The 20,805-nt window shown below is 31.5% G+C and overlaps 1 protein-coding gene across 1 annotated transcript in view; it reads right to left on the bottom strand.

Annotated features, from left to right (window-relative positions):
* The window catches only part of LOC148277174 (uncharacterized), a 43,776-nt gene extending 36,173 nt beyond the window's left edge, over window positions 1-7,603 (bottom strand). Inside the window, exons 1-4 of the mRNA XM_088233234.1 lie at window positions 7,460-7,603; window positions 5,016-5,159; window positions 2,197-2,304; window positions 1,306-1,512 (exon numbers count right to left, since the gene is read on the bottom strand). Of these exons, the coding sequence (XP_088089360.1) occupies window positions 1,306-1,512; window positions 2,197-2,304; window positions 5,016-5,159; window positions 7,460-7,565 (565 nt within the window). The 5' untranslated portion in view covers window positions 7,566-7,603. The remainder of the gene's footprint in view (window positions 1-1,305; window positions 1,513-2,196; window positions 2,305-5,015; window positions 5,160-7,459) is intronic.
* Between the last annotated feature and the right edge of the window lie 13,202 nt (window positions 7,604-20,805).

The following is a 20,805-nucleotide window of genomic DNA, read 5'->3' as shown; positions in this document are numbered from 1 at the left end:
AGATTACACAAACATCACTCTGTCAGATTTAAAATTTACACTAAAAATGTATTATGTAACTAAGTAGACATTATAATAATAAATATGTACATCTCCCCTCCCTTCCTTATCCCCTCTTCAAGCATTCTTGTCTTTATCCCGCCCAATTTACAGTAACTTAATGTTCTTAAAATAAATATAAAAAAAATCTTAGATTATTGAGTACATGAAAATAACATTTTTATATGTATAAATTGTATGCATTTATTTAATATATAATATATTTTCTTTACTAACGTTGTATACTATGTGGAAATCTGTTATTAGTTCTGAGTTTATATACACTATATCTGTTTGTTTACTAAAAATATGTATGTAGAACTGTTGATTTCCTAAATAAAAATAAAATAAAAATAAAACTTCTTGTTCATATTGCAAATTGTACATTGGCGGATTAATTGCCAAATTTCAATATCTTCTCAGCAACCAAAATGAAAAATAAAACAAAAGTTTTACTTTCATAGTTCAAGTGAGAAAACACATTAAATGTAATAAAAAAAAACAAAAGAAATGCAAAAACAGAAATATCTGTCTTAAAACTGTTGATGATGATGATTACAGATTGATGAAAATATGTTTCTTCAAATGTGATTTAAACAAAGAAACTGTAGAAACATATTTGATATTGGATGGGGGATGATTCCACAGTCGAGCCGCATGGACACTATATGAGTAAGAGAAAAAAGAGGAATAGTGGATTAGTATTAAGAGGGTGTTTTGAAAATTAGGACGAAGAGGTAAACCATGAACTGATAGGCGTTGAAATTTTTCACGGAGGTATAAAGAAGCGTTAGGACTATGATGTACAGTGAACAGAAGTGAGAGGGAGTGATAGTCTCTCCGCTGTCTAATTTTGAACCACTTCAGTTGCCTACGAAAATCAGATATGTGCTAATTTATGTAAAAGGCTTGTCATTGGGACCTGTCATTGCCAACACTGAGTAACATTCATGCCATTTTGTTTACGTTTATATGTCCACATTTCATACTTTCTTCCATCCATTGACTTTTGTGAAGTAAAAGAGCTGAAATCTTTATAGATGAAGGTGAGATTTGTTGTTCAATTAAGTTTAAAAAATTCTTATGAACATTTATTCGTAATTGTTAATGTGTGTGTAAAAATATTTCGTGGACTATTGTAAAAAGCTGAAACCTTTATTGATGTAGATAAAAAAAAATTATAACGTTTTCCATTACGTGAAATAAATTTTTGTCAATGATATGGTCGATAACGATGATTTATATTTATAATTGTGTCAAAATTACCTCCTATTCCTCTTTTCGAAGTATCGTGTGGAGCTTTGGTGACCTGCCAGTCAAGCTCGGGCCCCATGCCAGAAGGACCAACTAGGCCCGGAGGTCCTGCGGGCGCCCAGGATGAATTCTCAGGACCTTTTACCGCGGGACCTGAAGCTACCTTAGGGGCTGGCGGAATTGCAGCTGATTCTTTGTACCAGTTGTCTTCGCCAGGATCTGAAAATTAAAAAAAATAAACATATTTAAAAAAAAATCAACATCAGAATCAAGAACAATCAATGGGCATGTATAATACAATGGATGGATGTTACAAAAATAAGATTTAAACTAAGTCAAATGTTTTTGAAACTTTTAAACAAATAACATGTGAATTTTGAAAACATTTTCGAAAAAAAAATATGGAAGTCCAGGCATTTATAGGGCATGTGAACTCAAAACACTCCTGATTACACGAACTGATGTAAGAAAAAGTATTTTCAGGCGTTGTCTAGTAGGTGAAATAGTTCAGCCTGATGAATCTCAACTACATCTATGAAAGTTTCAATAAAAACTTCAGCTCTTTTGGTTCCCAAAAGTCAAGAAATGGAAGAATTGTAGAAATGTGAATATTTTAATAAAGGCGGAATAATGAATGCTACACATTGTGCCACATAAACTAGCCGATGACGGGAAGTAAGCGCTGTAAATGCCTATACTTCCATATTCCTTGCTCAAAAATGTTTTTTCTCTGTTGCAATAAATCCAAGATTATGTGCTGCTTACTACCTATATAGAATTTTTTAGAGTAAGTGATTCTACTTTTCGGAACAAGAATTGAATTCAAAAGGCACTAGTTTTTATAATTAGAAATCAAATGGAGAAAATACGTTTTTGAAAATATTATCTTTAAAAATAAATTACCTGTATCATAAAAATCGTCTGAGTCCGTTGAAGGGTGACCTTCTTGTAAAGGAACCTCATCTTCTTCAGGGGGCCCCTCGTATCGTTCTTTTAAGACCTTTCTAGGAACTGTGAAATCAAATAACAAATATTTTACTTTTCTATTATCCATAAAAATCTATTACCTAAAATATGTAGTAGATAAAGAAATTTAAATTTTTGTAGGAAACCTTGATTTATTTATTCATATTTTTCTCTTCCAAACTATAATTAATAATAAAAAAAATGTGACCTTACTGGGGTTATCCGTGCCGGGGACACATAACAATATACTTTTTTGAAATGTTTTTACATTAGAAAATAAACAAAGAAGATTTACTTAATACACAGAGATAATTAACAAAATATTCACAGTTTCAAAAACTGGGTATATATGTACATCTTAAGTATTTATATTAAAAAACGCACAATGAAAATAACAAAAACATAACATAATTTATACATTTGTGGAGCAGTTGATTCAATATTGGTTTGGGCGAATGAGACAATCCATTTTACTTTTACTTAGCTCCATTATCCATTTTTTATAGCCATTTTAAACATTATTAATTATAATTAATATTATTATACTAAGTGATAAACCCTCTGATTTTTTTTCAATAACAGTATTTTTAAAATAATGGGTGTTTGGGTGAATAAGTTAGTAGCGCGGGATAGTTTTTACTGGTCTTATGTAGCTAAGCAGGGATAACGATTTCCATCTCAAAATATTTCTAGTTAAATAATTTTAGGCGCAAATACGTCACGTCAAAATTAATGTTACTGACAAACTTAAAAGCAAATACCGAAGTTTTTGCATGGGTAATTTGAGTTAACTATATGAGTATTATTTATCTTACAATTGAACGTAATTATACAGAAAGCAGTCAGCCATAGAAAAGTGAAACTGAGATAATGGCCATTTTGTAAAAAGAGTGAATTATAAAATTTACACAATAGTTGGAATGTTTTTGACTTTAACAAACGAGAAAAAATGAATACATAAGTTGTTTTATATACCACAAGCAAGAATCTTATTATATATTTGACCAGTTTAAAAGATTTTTAAAGTACCATAAGATTTTTCTAGTTTTTTAAGTGTTTTCTGCAAATTGAGAAATGCCGTTTTTGTGATCGACATCTTTTTCCAAAGGTGATTAATACAGTTTTTTGTATGAAAGCGGTCTGGCTGTTTTTAGCAAAACATAGAATCGACCTTATTGTACCCGATAACATAAATATCTGATTTTTCCAAAATTGTGGACTGGCCGCTTTCTGCATAACTACGTTCAATTGTAACCCAGGGTAAAACATTAATCTCATATCACATGGATCAGAAAATGGAACAATTCGACCCAATCCAGTGGCGTGTAATTCACAAATTGAATGTAATATGTGATCAAATTCAGAAAAATAAAAAGATATTTAATTTTTCAACGTATATTTAAACCAAGGCATGCACCCGTATCCCCCCCTGTGATATTTGTCAAAATCAACTGTCAACATGTATTTGTTATTTGTGTCACTTTGTACATCATCAGTATTATTTTTGTGGCTTGAATCTATAAGGGCTAATGTCGTAAATTGCAATAATATAGAAGAATTATTTTTCAGCCATTTTGAGGCATTATAAGAAATTGTTTTATTCATTTGAATACTTTATGTATATGTACAGTTTACATACATTTGCATAAAGGCGGACATATTGCCTTACGGCTTTTTCTCCCTATGTACCCTAACAGTGCAATTTGACAAAATCAGTGGTGTATAAACATATTGTAGGTATATTTAGATATTTTAATTATAAAACAAAACATTGAAATATATTTATTTTTAAATAAAAATGACTTAATGTCTAAACTATACTATGAAGCAAGGAGAAAAAAGGGGGGAAACAAGAGGAGGGAGAAAAGAAAAACTGAAATATTTAGGAAGTGACATTTTAATCGTGATTTAAATAAAGTTAATAACAAAAGGGCATCTCTGAAATAAATGGGCAGATTTTTACACAATCTAGCAGCTACTTCTAGTAAAAAGAGGGCAGAAAAATAAAGCCGTGAATGGGTATTGAAAAGGTTCTCTTATTACTAAAACGAAGAAATTGCCCATGCCGTGATAAATGTTGGAAGAGCTCTCTCCGATAAACCGGTGAAGGGGATTATTCAAAATATCGGAAGAAGTGATAGATTGTGAAAGATACTTCTATGCGTGATACTAAGCCAGTGTAGTTGCGGGCGATATTCAGTTATATGGGCAAAACAGCGAATATTAATAAAAACAAAGATTAACGGATATTTATGAGTAAATAAACTAGTTAAATATTTTTTTTTTATTGAAATCGACCCTCTACAAGATGTTTGTAAGAAAAACATGAAATCTGCAATTGGCACTTATAGATCCAAGTCCAAATATTGTTTGACTGTCCTTTATCACGCTTACTTTTTTTTCAAAAATACTCTTAGATACTGATTTTCAATAAGGTACACAAATTGTGTTATTTAAGAAACCTAAAGTTAATTGTGTTTCGCAGATTAATATATTGTTTGTTGACACCTTGTCACAAGATAGCTCGTTTTGTCAACTATAAAGCTGAACATTTTTGTCATGGAGCCGAAAACATCTCGTGCGCTCAATTTTCAATCCCAGAATCTGCCCCGTGTACAAACTCATATAAAACAGCCCAAGATTCGGCACAATAATTCTTAAATGCCCATGATCTCGTACAATTTTTAACCCATGTAATACGAGCTTTTGTTGAATTCTGGCCATCATCAAATGACTTAGGTATTATGCAAACTCACCACAAGTGTAGACAACTTTCAGGTACATCCTGGACTCAGGTTTACAGGGGTTTCCGAAGGTGGTGGAATCCGCTGACAAGGCGCAGCGTCGCTTCCCGTGACACAACTGCATCACGGTTTCCGTTGCATAGCTTACAAGGCAGGCTGCAAGGAAATGAATCAGAAAGTTATTTATTAATGTGTAAATAATAAAATTGACTGATGTATTATAGAAGTAAGATAATATATAAGTCACGGCATTTACATTCACCAGTCTGTCATGTTAAACATTTAAACGTCCATTATTCTTTTTTTTTATTTTGGCAATATAATGTTTTTATGCATAAAACTATTTACATACTAAGGTCGGATGCACTTGATGTTATATTATTCGGCCAATAAAAAAAATACAATGTGCTATCTTACTTTTTGTAGGCAACGTAGTTAATAAAAACTATTAAAACAATATTTGGTGCAAGTGGCCCAGGGAACCTTGTTTTTTTTAATTCCTATTGCCATTTTCGTCAAAAAAGTAAGGGCCAGATGCACAAAAAAATGTAATGTAAACTTATCTGGGCCTAAAATTATCCGGGTAACTAGGGTTTTCCAGAAGCATATTATTTTAAATAACTTTTTTGTTAATCGTCATTTTGATTTTATTTTTTAGACAATCTTACCCCAAGAATGTATCAAAATGTTTCGAATATTTTTCTGCTTAATTCTTTCAATAATAATTCACATTGGTCTTTGCTTTCCCCCGTGCAAACAGCAAACAGCAAACATAACAGTTTATAGCTCTATAGTTTGATAATCTGTGTTACGTTGGTTAGTTTGCACGTGTGCTTTTTGCTATTTGGTCGCTTATTTCCAGCAATAATAACAAAAATATGGATTTCGTGCGTAAGATTTTACATGTATTCCAATTTCGTGATAATCATCATCATCATTTCCTTTCCGCACCTAGTGGTGCATCGGTCACTGTATTGTACACCAATTGCAATGTATTTTGCTCATTTTTGTTGCACGAAGGTAAGATGATCAATTTTACGCTTCAGATACCAGTCCAGGGACTAGAAATATTTTGGTGTAAAAACACTTCCATGACAAGCATAATGACATTTTTGTACATTTTATTTTTCGTATTCACAGCATTTTAGCTGGGGTATTCCTTTTTAGTTACTTTTAAAAACATAAACCAATTCAACAAATTACAGCAAAGATGGAGAACATTTAAGAGAAGGGAATATAAAAGTCTAGCCATCTACAGGGCTTATGACCTGTCATTGGCTGGTTGAAGTGGCCAATTTATACACTGTGTAACATTCACCATGCATGTCTAGACTTTCATATGCTCTTCTCTAAAACGTTTTCCATCTTTGTTGTTATTTGTTATTCTTAATGACTTTCTAGGGGGTGAAATCCAGTCTTCTGTCTACAAACATTTGAACAAACTCCAAATATTGTAATAAAGCCAATTTTTTATCGCAACTAGACCGTTAAACAAACGCTAAAAATATCTTAACGACAAAAGCAGTTCATTTAAATAGCAAATGCTCTTAAATTGTGTAATTGCAAAATTGTTATTTAACCATAGAATAATAATAGTCGAGAAACCGCGCACGTGCATCAAACTAAGGCTGACTAAACTACTCATAAGTGAGTAGTTTTAAGTTTTGGCCATTAGTTACTCTATAGACGTCGCTTAATACCAAACTTCCCATTCAATTTCAATTACGCTGTGTTGTGTCGTTTTTGAGTGTCAAAATACTGCTGGAACCAAAATGTAATATAGTGAGATCACATTTCACATGTTAGAAGCGAATTTACAAATAATATCATAACACGATTATTTTACCGCCTGTCAGATTATCAAATAAAACAAGGCGGACATTTTGTTAGTATTGCTAGGGTAGTCGAATTTTTACCCGGTTTCTATTAACGAGCCTTAGTGTAATATGAAACTGTATCATTTGACTAAATTACTAAATGATTATTTCATGTTTTTTTTACGATTGTCTAATAAAAGCACATGATTTTTTTAAAGTCCAGTCAGTAAAATGTTTTTTGTGGTAAAAGATAACATAACATAACACAAAATTACCTTATTTTTGTGTTATGATAGTATTTTGTTTGCGGTTTGCCAATATTACGAGGTCACTTCACGCACCCGCGCAAATGGGATGTCGTGCGAGGGGAGGGCATTTGGCATTTTTTAGACACAGTGCGATGTATGCAAACTTGATTCTACGCGCCTTCTCGTATAGTTAAATTATATGGTTCGTATCTTTACAAAAATAACAAGAAATCTTTAAAAATTTTCCAAAATGAAAATACTTACGATATTCGATTTACCTATCTAAATAAAAAAAGTTTTTATGCCTATTTTTAACTTCCTGCTCGTGAATAAGTAAGGTCGAAAATGGGAATAAAATCGTGGTAGATAATATATATTTTTTTTAACTCACTTTCTTCAGGTACTCCTTGGGGCTGGGGACACTGTATACTCTCGTACTCGGTCCTACCGAAGCTGGCGGAGTATACGGCTATGCGTGAATGGGGATTACAGGCCATCTGCAGTACGTCATTTTCGCAACCAACCTTGCTCCGGAACTCATCTGCAACGAAAATAGGTGTTTTAAATATAAGACAAATAGAATATATGATTTAAATATATAATTAAGAAAAAACGCGGTCTGACTTTTCTCTCTCTCTTTGTTTCTTATGGGAGCTAAAACCATTTAAAAACCCCTTTAAAGTGCCCAGTTTTATCTGCCATCTTCGGAGGTACCGGTGGATTTTTCAAAACTGGCGTGTTTGCAATACTTACAGAAACGCATTGTGTAGTATCTGTGAATAAGCTCATGGAATGACATTGCACGGCATACGCATTATGAAAATAATATCTGTCTCTCTCGCGCTCAGACGCGTTTATGAGCGTGAAATAGACAACTATTGCTTTTTTAGTTGCAAATGATATGGTAATAAAATATACTCAGGATGCTTCTGCGTTCATCTGAATTTTGCTGCAATTCGTAATAGTAAAAATATAATTATATATAAGCCATGGATTAAAAACACTACTTTATAAGTATTTAATTTCATTTAATCAAATCATGTATAGGTGATTATTTAGAGCTAGCAATTTCGCAAAACTTACTCAAAAACATTTTTAATATACATAATATTAAATTAGAAAATCTTAATGTTGTATAAAATGTTTTTAAAAATTGCTTGGATTAGAGCAACAAAAAAATCACTCAAAAAATGATAAATATTTATTTATTTTTAAATAACTATGTTTTTTTTTTACCACAACAGGCCAGTGGGCTCAATAACAGAACACCCAGGTTTCAGAAAAATTACAATTAATTTTGGAGTTCTCCCCGGGATTCAAACCCGGAACCTTCAGTGTGTGAGTCAAGCGTCTTGACCATCACCATTTTATGTTCATTATAATAATTTATAAAGTGTTATTAAAATGCAAAGTACACATTATCTTGGAGTAAATATGTACCTACCTTTATACACACTGATTGATAAAGATAGCACATTCGGTTAAATTTATTATGTATATTTTGAATGCATTTGTGTGAGTTAAGCGAACGCGCCAGCTTCAGTTAAACAACCAGTATGGTATAAAAGTATGATAAATAATTTTGAAAAACGACAAAATTGCCCGCACAGAAAATTTCATTCTGATACTCGGTCTTTAAAAAAATAACTATTTTGGTTCGGTTTTGGCTTGCGGACCAGGAGAGCAAAACGTCGATTTTGTCGATTTTAGTTAGGCAAAATTAGTACAAAGTTCGAATGTTTTTCGCGTAGTATCGGGTAGACGTTTGCAAGAGATTGGCTGAAAAAAAAATGTTCAAATACCTATTTATCTAAATTGTCTTGCTTCGAATATCCTTTTAACTTAGACAGTTAACATATTACAACATAGATGAAGAACATTTTTATGTAGGAAAAAAATAATCAATCGGATGAATAGTTGTTTTTTTAACACAGTAACGAATTTATGAATATTTCTCCGCACGGATTTTATTTGTCGGAGATGGAAGAAACCAGCACTTACCGTTTTATTGACCTGAAAATGAAAAAAAAAATCTGAATCTAAATAAACACCCAGTAGGGTGTTCCAACTCAACATTTATACAAGGAGTAAGATCACAAACTGTGATTGAAATTGGAGATCGGTCTAAAAGGTAATGTGCCTTTTTTTCGCTGTCAATAGAAACTCAAAGTTGAATGGAATGAGTTTGAGTCTGTTTGATGACATCCATTTATTGACAGTTTGGATGCATTGAGCAATTTTCCAAATTGTTTATATCTTGAGAAGAGCAGTAAAAATAGATTTATTAATCATCCGCATAACAGCGAAGAAGTAACCTAAATGAGTGAATAATTTGCATTGTCACCTTAAATGTCGAGATAAATCTGACCTTCTAGTTCTATTTAAAATTTTTAACTCACTCTTTAATGCGCTTGAACTACTGAGCTCAATAAATATAAATATGTCAGCTAGAAACCTCAGACAAAACTCTCTCTTTCATACCGATAACCATAGAACTTACTATAGTTTTCATTCTCCTTTGCCCAGAATTCTTAGGTCTGCAAACAAACATACCAGTTTTGATTTTTTTAAAAACAAATTGTCTCCTTTTAAACGATCGCTGAATCAAACTCAATTATAAACACCTGTCTGCCGCTTCCACTCCCACAAAGTCTTTTATATACCATTGAGTATTTCTACTATTTTAAAAATAATTTTCGTAGTATAAATATGTCCTTAAAAATGCCCATTGGGTGTATATATAAATGAAATTTTAAATGGTCTAACGCATGCACTGTAATAACCTCGATTTTTTAAATTTTAACCGCCAGATGCTGCAACGGCTGTCTTGAATGTCAAACTTTACTCTGCGCCAAATGTCGTATTCAAATTGACTGATTTTTTTTCTTATTTTAAATAGCGTTGGTCTCATGGTGTGGTGGTCAGCGCATTTGCCTAACATTCAAAAGGTCTCGGATCCCAGTCCCAACATGGTTGACATGAAAGATTAATTAAATAACGTGTTTTTACACTAAAATATTTTTATAGTCCCTAGACTGGCGCAAGACTGATCATCTTACCATCATGTAACAAAAAATGATCAAGAAACGCTGCGATCGGTGTACCGATGCTGTGCCCTATGCACCATACGGTACAGAAAGGGAATGACGATGGTGATTTGAAATAAACTGCTGTGTAAAAAAAGCAGCCATCTTAAAACGATTAAAATTATTAAAAATATAATTAAGAACTGACGTATACATGATTTTTGTCACTTCTGGATATTTCGCGTTCAAACTACAGCACAGTGACGACGTGTTGACGTATTTATTTCTTAAAATAAAAGAATTCGGTGTGATTGAGAGTGAAATAAATAACGCCCATTTTCGGGCATGATATAAAATGGAAGATATCTTGAAAGATATAAAAGACTACTTAACTAAAATAACGTCAGTTAAAGACTCAAGAATTAAATTGAGCTTGGAACAAAATTTGAAACTTGAAAAAAAAGTTATATGTGAACAAAATGCTTTCCAAAAAAAGATTATTGAACTCCAAGAAACAATTTTAAATAACAACCAACACTACATAAATACATTTGTACTATGTGTGTGGATGAATGTGTATGTGCTTGCGCACGCATGCTCATTTTCATTCATATGTATAATGAATCGGGTTGTAGTCTCGTGGCTAGTGTCTCGGACTCGCGGCTCAAAGGTCCGTGATTCGAATTCAACTCCACCCCAACTTGATTTCCATTTCCTAATAGTGAGTTATTTACCACTCGTTGAAAATGGCCCCCAAAATTAAATATTTGGGTCCGCAATAATAATAATATAAGAACGCGCATATTTTTTTTTCAATAAAAAAAAAAAATTAGAAACTTATTAATAAAAAAATGTTCTTTATACCATAATTTATTTTTTGAAATATATGTGTATGTTGTATTTGTATTATTAATATTGTAATTTTATAGCAAGCCATTGAGGTTGCTTCTCTTTTGGTGTGGTATTTTGTTTCGTTTTTGTTTCTGTACTTTTGTTTTATTATGTATTTCTTTTTGTTAACATGTTGTAACTTTATATTATATTAAATAAAACATACATATTTTTTTATGTTTACCGTGAGGTACAGGTGTTTTCGATAGATATCGATGTACATACTTCAAAACTTGAAGGCATAGGGTCGAAAGTGTATCTTCGCTATCGCTTAGAAGAATTTATCTATTTTTTATTTACTGTCCCGTACTTCACGATTGTAATCTCCGCCCCGTTATGCGAAGCTTTCTGTTTAGCGGTTTTAAGAAAACCAAATAGTTACTAAAACAATAGCGCCCGCAAATTGCTAAAACTCTCGGTTATTTCTCGTTAAATATTTTCAGGAAACAGACCACAAAGTTACCGAAAAATGTCTTTAGTCCAAAGGCGCTTGTCGTTTTGTTTGCTTATGTCGTTTGTAGGCACAATAGTCGAACAAAGCCCTTTAAAAGTTAAGACGCAAAACTTCTACGTAACAAAAGGAAATAAAAATCCTTCCTACCCGTGTGGAATTTGTAAATTCCACAAACACAGTAAAGCATTCACATGTTTTTAAAAGAAATAACTGGAAACATTGTCATGAAGGAAGACTAAAATATAATTATATATTCCAACCACAAAACGTTTTCCTTCTAACGCCTTGTGATCTCTCTCACACACGCATTTGTCTAATACTAACGTAAAAAAAATAATTGAGTGGGAATGTTTCGTACCCATCATAAAACGAAACAATTCAAACCAAAACATTCGAACAATACGCACAACTCCTCGATAACTGCACATATGTGCATCTGCCATCTTCCAGGAATTAGCGAGTAGCCTGTTAGCCACATGTCCAGCAGTAACTATGATACCGACAATTTACAAAAGCAACCCTTCGAATATATTTCTTAATTTTGTAACCATAATATTGAAAGAGTGCTTTATTGATTTTTTTTATTGTTTACTTTTTTGCACGAACACTTGACAAATTATCAATTATGCTCAATACATTTTTGCACATTTTCTTGTCATTGGCTTTAATATGTAAATGTTATCAACCATAAAATACTTAAATTTTGTATATTGGGTCTAGAATTTTAACACTCCATTAGTTTGGTAGCTGCAAGACTTGTTATAATCTAACTCTTGTTTAAAAAAACAATATATATATAATATCATTTAAACGCTAAACTTCATTGTCAAATTAAAACATAATGTAAATGAGGGCTAGATTACTTACCGACCATGCACTATGTAGCTGCAAGATGCTGTAATCTAGTTCCTATCTGTTATACTTGAAAAAGATCATAATTGAAAATAAATAGAATTCCAATCGTCAACGCGCTCTGTATATTATTGGGATATTTATTATTGTACAGCGTCTTTGAGGTTATTTTTTTTTATAAAAATGGCGCTATATAAATTATCCAACTTAAATAATAAATTCTTTAAAAATATTGAGTTTTTAAGGGCCGATTTCAGTTTTTCTTACCAATATTTTGTAAAGGCTTGATGTCAATTAAAACATTCAAATACCGTGGAACTTTCCAATTATGCACCAATTTTAGTTTATTTTCACAAATAACTACCTTGTTTATGTATCAGTCAATTTTATTTTGTATATTTTAAATAAAAGACTATCTACGAAATATTCAGAAATTACAAATTGTTGAAAATATTATGTGGAAGTATTTTTAAATATTTTTCTAAGAGTGGTATATAGATAGGCATCAAAGTTCCCAACTATGTACTACTTTAGAAATGATCACTTTATTTCACAAAAAAACAATTCTTGTTGATAGTTGTTACGCCAAATGTCTACACTGTATTCAAGTTACAAATATTATTGAAAATAAAAACACAGCTTTTTTAATAAAAGTCTTTTATTTTAACATGATTTTTTTTATTGTTATAAACGGAATTGTCTTCTATTTTCAAAAAAAAGAGAACACAATTCTACAAAAAAAGTTTTTATTTAAATATTTCAATAAATTTATTTTTTTAAGTATTACCGAAGGCATAATTTTAAGTAGAAATAAAGAAAAATGTCACAAAAATTTATCTGATTCAAAATGCTTTTCAAAAACCAAAAATTAAAATTTTTCTCCGGCCATTTTCATGTTCAATTTATTATCTTCAAATTACCAAAACGAATTTCAGTTCAATACTTAGTCTTTATATGAGAGCCCGGATACCTAAGTTTAGTCTAAATTTGAAATGGCGTAATCTGCTAGTCTAAAAGTAATTATATTTTTATTGCATTAAACTTTTACGTACATTTTTTAACAGAAATACCGTTAAAAATAATACTCGTTTTCAAATGGCAAAATCATATGATTTCCTCATTTTGCGTGCGTTTTACCAGACTACAGCCTAAAATGGTGGAAAACTGCGTCGAATAAGTATCCTTTATTTATTAATGTCATGCCGATATCCTTGTACTTTGCCAAATTATATATCTTAAAAAAATAGACTTTATATTACATCCTCGATGTAAAAAGTTGTTGCTTCTTTAAAAAAAAAAATATGGATAAAACCATCACTAAGCCCCGTTATGTGTAAAAAAACTGAGGATGATAAAGTATCAATTTGCCAAAGATAAAAACTTTTAATGAACGTGTTAATCCCTTAAACATGAGATAATTGCAATGTTATTAAAAGTTTATAATAGTTCTTAAGATGTTATTAACTAAATAAATAAAGCGTAAATAAATACGTAAACAATAATTTGAGTTTGTCCGAGTGTTTGTAGACAAGGACTAGATTCAACCCCCCAGGGAGCTGTTATATTAACATATATTACAACAGAGATAAATAACATTTTTTTTATTTATTTAAAACTTCAAGTACAAAGAATAAGTCATTTAGCGGGTTTATGCAAAAAGCAATATCTTCCAGCCAACCAAAATACAGTTTGGTCAAAAGAAAAGATTGTTAAAAATTTTGTACTAAAAAACCATAAATATAAATCAAAAGATACATACATATGTTAAAATAAAATATTTAAAAAAACCCGATTAATTAAAAGTCACAGCTGTTTCTTAATTGGGAGATAAGGCTTGCACATATTAACATTATTTTTTACATTTTAAGTACATTATGTCATACATATTAAATGATGAGGATATTGTGGGATCAGATAATGAGTTTGGAAGGAGAGAAAAAGGAACCAAGGAAAGGGAATATGGAAGTCTAGGTATCCACAGGGCCTATGATCTGTCATTGGCTGGTTTAAGTGGCCACTTCACACACTAAATAATTCAATCATTTGAATCTTACCCGCAACAATTAAGGTTTGAGCTCTTTAACTTCACAAACGTCAACAGATGAAAGGTTTGAAGGAATGTAGATATTGAAATATAGGGAGAAAGGTGAGTGTTACACAGTATGTAAAGTGGCCACTTAAAGCAGCCAATGACAGGTCACAAGCTCTGTGGATGCCTAGACTTCTATATTCCTTTCTCTAAAAAGTTCATTATCTCTGTTGTAACATGTTAAATAAATAAACAGGTAAGTTTCGTCAAAAGTATCGGATAAAAGTATTACATTTTCTGTCTTTATCTCATAAAAGGCGGTGCTATAAAATTCCTTTTCATGCGGTGATGCAGCATTGTGTAACCTTAAGTAAAAGATAGAATATTCTGAAGTTAAGATATTTTAAAAGAAACACAGAGATATACTGGTAAATAATTTATTTTTCCTAATTTAAAAGGCATTTTATAGCAAAATAACTTAAAAATCATAAATACGCCGGTCATATAAATAGCATGCACTCCCGTTTACTGCCAATAACCAAATGATTGAACGAGTTTTTATTCATTTTGTTTTTGTCTCTTTCACTCAATATCCAGCCGCAGAACAGCGTCCCTGTCTTCCTTGTTATAAGTTACAGTATAACTGATTTATTGTGGTACTGCCATTACTTTCATTCGTATCATTATTCTTCACGTTGTAAGGATAAATATTTTTTTTATTAAAATCCAGCATATTTACACACATTTTACTTTCCGAATTCAATGTAAAATTGTCATTTTGAAGATTATAAAAAATGCAATTTCATCATTTAAATAAATATCCTACATATAGACTCTTGCCACACAAGAGTTATTTAAGAAACTCTCTCCCCGCGTAAAAAGTGGATTTCTTTCTTTTACATGGCTTTTAAGCTGTTTGCTTTCTGTCATGATATCCATAGTAATAAAACTTGATGGGAGAATATTTTCCTCCACTCACAACTCTCATCGTTCGGCGGAGAATTGTGATAAAAAATATATAATACAGAGGGCGTCCCAAGGCCTTGCCTTAGTGCCCATTAAGGGCGTATATTGAGGATGCTTTATTCGCGCCCTAAATTAGGAAATATTTTAGGCCTCATTTGCGGCCCAAATATTCCGTTATCTAAGGCCGTATTTCAACTTGACCTTGCCAGGTAAACAGCATAAAATAAAAAGCAGGTAAATAAAAAAAATGGTCTAGACTTATTTTTATTTTTACAACAAACCACTGAGCCAAATACAATGTACAAAAATAACCAAAATACTGTACTACTGTTTTTACAGTTTGAACATGAACTCCAAATATTCTTGATTGACTTGCCTAAGAAATAAATTGAAAATAAAAACATTTTCAGGCGTTATTTTTTAATCATTCGGTAGAATCTTTCCTACGTCAATAAGAGCTTTAGATCTTTAAAAAAATCAACAAGAGCTATTTAATAATTAGTTAACAAATTACAACAGAGATGAAGAACATTTAAGAGAAGGTAAAATAGAAGTCTAGGCATCTACAGGGCTTATAGATGCCAAGACCTGTAGATCTAGGCCTGTAGATGCCTAGACTTCTATATTACCTTCTCTTAAATGTTCTTCATCTCTGTTGTAATATGTTAATATAAACAGCTCCCCACGGAGTTGAATCCAGTCCTTGTCTACAAAAATTTGAACAAACTCAAAATATTGTTGATAATTAGTTGTTAATATTTGGATTAACTTAAGATTAATTAATAAACCCACTGATCCAACAAAAAGTGTAAGAATTTTAAAGATTTATTTCGTTCTCTCGAAGAATGTCACTTAAATCAATAAAAGTTTAAAATTATTTTACTTTACATAATTGACGGATTGAAAAAATAAAAAAATAATACGTATATTTAAAAAAAGATAGAATAATGAATTTAACTCAATTTATATCATTCTGCGTATATCTGAATATTGTCGATTTTCATTTTCAGTTTTTTTAATCTTGGATAAAGAAATTTAATATTTTATAAACGGGGTGAGATTCGTCCGAATGATTTCACCTAGTAGATATCACTTTAAAAAACTTTTGAATCTGTCGACAACATTATGTATTCTGCATATATTCACAAATCCGTATTTCCCTTGCCATTTTTTGAATATTTTTTCTCTTTTTCTTTCTAGTATCAGCCTTCTTTATAATGATATATACTTTTCGGTAAAAAAAAGTAGGCACCCGTCGTATTCAAATCACGCTCGATTAATTTAGACATTTACTAAAAAAATAGGATCGAAGTCAATTTACGGCTTTAGATAATTTTTCAAATGATACATTTGGCCTTTTTGAATTTACCATTTACATTTTACCTTCGTAAGAATTGCTAATTTAAAAGTTTATCTCCGTTCAGAAATTCGGAAAATACTTTGGGTTCTTTTGAGGTTTTCATTTTCGATGAAAATTTTAGGCTCTGCCTTAAAATTTTGTCAACTTATTTATAAGTCGCTACGTGTACAACGGTTGGAGAGTAATTTGCTGATAATTGTTGGTAAATCGAATTTGATGGTTTTGGAATTAATGTATGACTCAATGTGATATTGTGGAGGACATCACCATCAAGTCGTAAAGTTGACAGGGCCGAACATTTTTTTACCCGCAACGTGTAACCCGACGTAACGTCAGCTCGGACAAGTAATTAAACGTCGTGCAGTGAAAGAATATACACATTTTATCTTGGCATTTCGTGTTGCCCGTCCACCAGTGTTCGCTGTTGTTAATTCCTCCGGTACAAAATTGTAAGGATGTAACTCGTGTATATCTACTTCACAAATAACCTCAATTGTAACCCATCTTTCTCTTTTAACCTCAAATCAATTCACTCGCAACCATTCATACAATATCATTGTGAAAAGATATATTCAAAATCAGGTGGAGGAGTTTTTATGAATCTTCGAAGTATGTTCGCTATAGATGGATAAGTGGTGCACTTAAATCAATCTTTTCAGATAAATGTTTGTCACAAAAGGCAAAAGCAGCAGTTTTCAATGGAGCCCAGATGCCGATCTTTTATGTATGGGAGAAAAGTATGGAATTTAAAGAAATGGAATGAAAGAAGACTGTTTTTTATAGTGAATGTGTGGAAAAACTATGTATGATAGGTGCTCGAATCTCCGTGCATTAAATTAAGAGAATCAAGACACGAATGTTGCGATGGTTTGTATTTACGATACGAATTTTGGAGGATGCAGAAAACGAAAAAGACCAAATTTAGAATATACTTAAGGCTGTAGTTGGGCTAAACGCACAGAAAATTAAGAAATCACACGATTTTGCCATTTTAAAACCAATGCAAATTTTAAAAATCACGCAATAATAAAAAACTTTAAAAATATTTAAAAACTATAATTTTTAAAGGTTTTTCTATTGAAAAATATACTTTAAAGTTTTATATAACTAAAATATAATTACTTTTCAACCGGCAGATTACACCATTTCAAATTTAGACTAAACTTTTGGATCTCGATTCTCATGTAAAAACTAAATATTAAATAAAACATTAAAATAACGAAAGCAACATCTAAGTTTTTTGTTTTTCAAAAGAAATACAAGCATTTTAAATCTCATCAATTTTTTTGATTTTTTTCTTTATTTCAACGTAAAGTAACGCCTTCGGTAATACTTCAAAAAAAATAATTTTTAAAATATTTTTCTTGAATTTTTTTTTTTTGATTTTTTTGATTTTTTTTTTAAAGGATAGTTTTAATGGTAATATTCAATTTCTAACCATATCTTATTAGGGTTTTTTTTACCTTCATACCGGTCCTTATCAGTACCATGGGTAAACCAAACCATCCGTTAAGGGAAGGTAATTCCGATAGAACAATTCACCACAGAAAGCCCTTGCTTCCCGTTGGAAACTACTCTGGTCTTATTTTTCCAGGAATCACTATGGCGAGTACATCCAATAAGCAGTTGTCCTGGCTGCGAAATATAAAAGTAGCGCAGGACCAAAATGCTTTCACTGCAGTAATCGCCAACGTCAGGGAGATCTGACAAGGCACCGCAAAATATAGGAGATTACTGAATTTAAATTGAAAATTTATAAACAACAATATCCGTTTAAAACGACAGAGAAAATCCTTTGAAAAAAACATCAAAAATAAAAAAAAACACTTTTGACGTGCGCTCTTACCTTTATCAATCAGAAAAAGGGAGATTAAAATATAAATGGACCATTATTTTATTGATTGCATGATACGGTTTAAGGTTATTTTATCGACCGCCAAAAGATCGCCCTCAGCGGTTTGAAGACAATGCAATTTTAATGTGCTTTTGTTTAATAATATTTTAAGTAAATTAGACTGAAAACTATTGATGTATTTATTCATTTTGTATTTTTTATTATTTATATTTACCATTTTATATATTTTAGATTCAAATTGCCTATTTATTTGAGTCAGCTGTATTAGTTATGTATGATCGAACATAGACAAAATAGTGGATCATATACCAAACAATGCGAGGTCATAATTTGTAACCCCTAAAAATACGAATAATTCTTATTAAAATTATGAGAGAATAAAAATGTTTTTGCATTATGAAAAATAATAAGCTTTAAATAAAATTTGATGTTTGGAAAATATTTCTCAAATTTTTGCCTCTGAAAGAAGTGACTTTTTTTATCATTTCGTTTGAATGCTACAATTATTTTGCATGGAATTTTTTTTCGAATTTCCGACAAATATTCAACTTTATTTTATACGAAAAAACTGGGAGCGCCGGATAATGACATTCACGCAAAATAACTAGGGGTGCGTTAGGACAAATACATCAAATGTACATTTTCATTTAAGGGTGGGTCCGACAAAACAATTCCGCGTACTAAAATTGAAATACTCTTGTTTCATTGTTGACATTTTAAAAATGTTTGAACAACATTATGAGTTTGTTCAAACTATTGTAGACAAGGACTGGATTAAAATTAGATTTAAGATTCATAAGTCAGAAAAGAGTCGGAGAACATTTTACTGAAGGGAAGCATTTACATGGCATACGAGGGTTGCTACTTAAGTTTTGAGATATGGCAACATCAGTGTGAATATGTAAAATCTGACATTTTCATCGTAAAGTTCGCAATTTTTTATGGTAAACAAACCAAAAACGTTTTGTCATCCGAGTGATATTTGTATTGTTTACAGATACTTGAAAAATGAATTATGTTAAGAAAATGGTGCTAAATTGTAAACATTTTCGTGCAATGATTTACTATTACTTTCGACGTGGATTAAACCAACAACAGGGAGCCGATTAGCTCGTTGTGACTTTTAAAGATGAAGCACCATTTTAAGTCATCGTGTTTTGCTGGTTTTCTGAATTCAATCGTGGTCGCACTTCGTTACAAGACGAAACAGAAGGTCGTCCAAAATTGGCTGTTGTGACAAAAAAAATCGAAGATTGTCAATGACATACCGTGAGAATGAGGCATGCTTGAGCATTAGTTCTACTTGCATACATTCAATATTGCATGAACATTATGTCATCAAAAAGATTTGTTCGCGTTGGATACCGCATAATTTGACAATAACTAAAAAGAAGGCTTGTGTTGATTGGTGCAAACAAATGTTTAAAAAATTCAACCACGGTGCTTCAAAAGACGTCCATAAGATTGTGACAGACGACAAACTATGGATCTATGCATATAAATCCAAAACTAAACAACAATTGGCTGTATGGGTCTTTCAAGACGACCCAAATCCAACAAAAGTTGTTCGTGCACGAAGCACTTCGAAGCAAATGGTCGCTTGTTTGTTCGGAATAACTGGACATGTTGCCACCGTTTTATTAAAATAACGTAAAACGGTCAATTTCGAATTGTACATCATCATTTGTTTGCCAGAAGGATTCGAAAAAATAAAGAAAACCAATTACAGAAGATGAATCATTTTCCACCAAGACAATGCAAGCTGTCACACGTAAGCTCGAACAAGAAATTTTTTGAGAATTCAAAACATCGAATTAATGGGTCATCCACCGTACAGTCCTGATTTGGCACCCAATGATTTTTTTTATTCCCGCATATCAAAAGTAAATTGCGAGGTCAACGTTTTTCAACGCCTGAAGAAGCGTTTGATACGTTTAAATCACATGTTTTAGAGGTACCTCAATCAGATTGGAAAAAGTGCTTCAAAAATTGGTTCAAACGCATGCAATAGTGTATTGATCTTCAAGGAGAATATTAAAAAAAACAATAATGCCATTATCGATAATAAATATTTATTTTTACTTGTCTATCTCAAAACTTCAGTAACAACCCTCGTTTAATCTCTCATTAGCTGGTTTAACCCCTTAACAGTATTTAATGATATGTCTTTAGCACTTGCAAAGGGAAAAAATATAAACCATGCATGAACGCATGTAAGTATTGAAAAAATATTTTTAGAGTTCTCCAGAGTCTCAGCCGGTAAAGGATTAAGTGGTAACTTTATTCATTGTGTTCACAATTCTG

Source organism: Micrasema longulum, unplaced genomic scaffold (genome assembly GCF_059751315.1).
Source record: "Micrasema longulum isolate JH-2025_06_02 unplaced genomic scaffold, ASM5975131v1 h1tg001077l, whole genome shotgun sequence".
In the NCBI taxonomy this organism is placed as follows: domain Eukaryota; kingdom Metazoa; phylum Arthropoda; class Insecta; order Trichoptera; family Brachycentridae; genus Micrasema; species Micrasema longulum.
The sequence above is the reverse complement of the archived record's forward strand: the minus strand, read 5'-3'. Positions and strand labels throughout refer to the sequence as shown.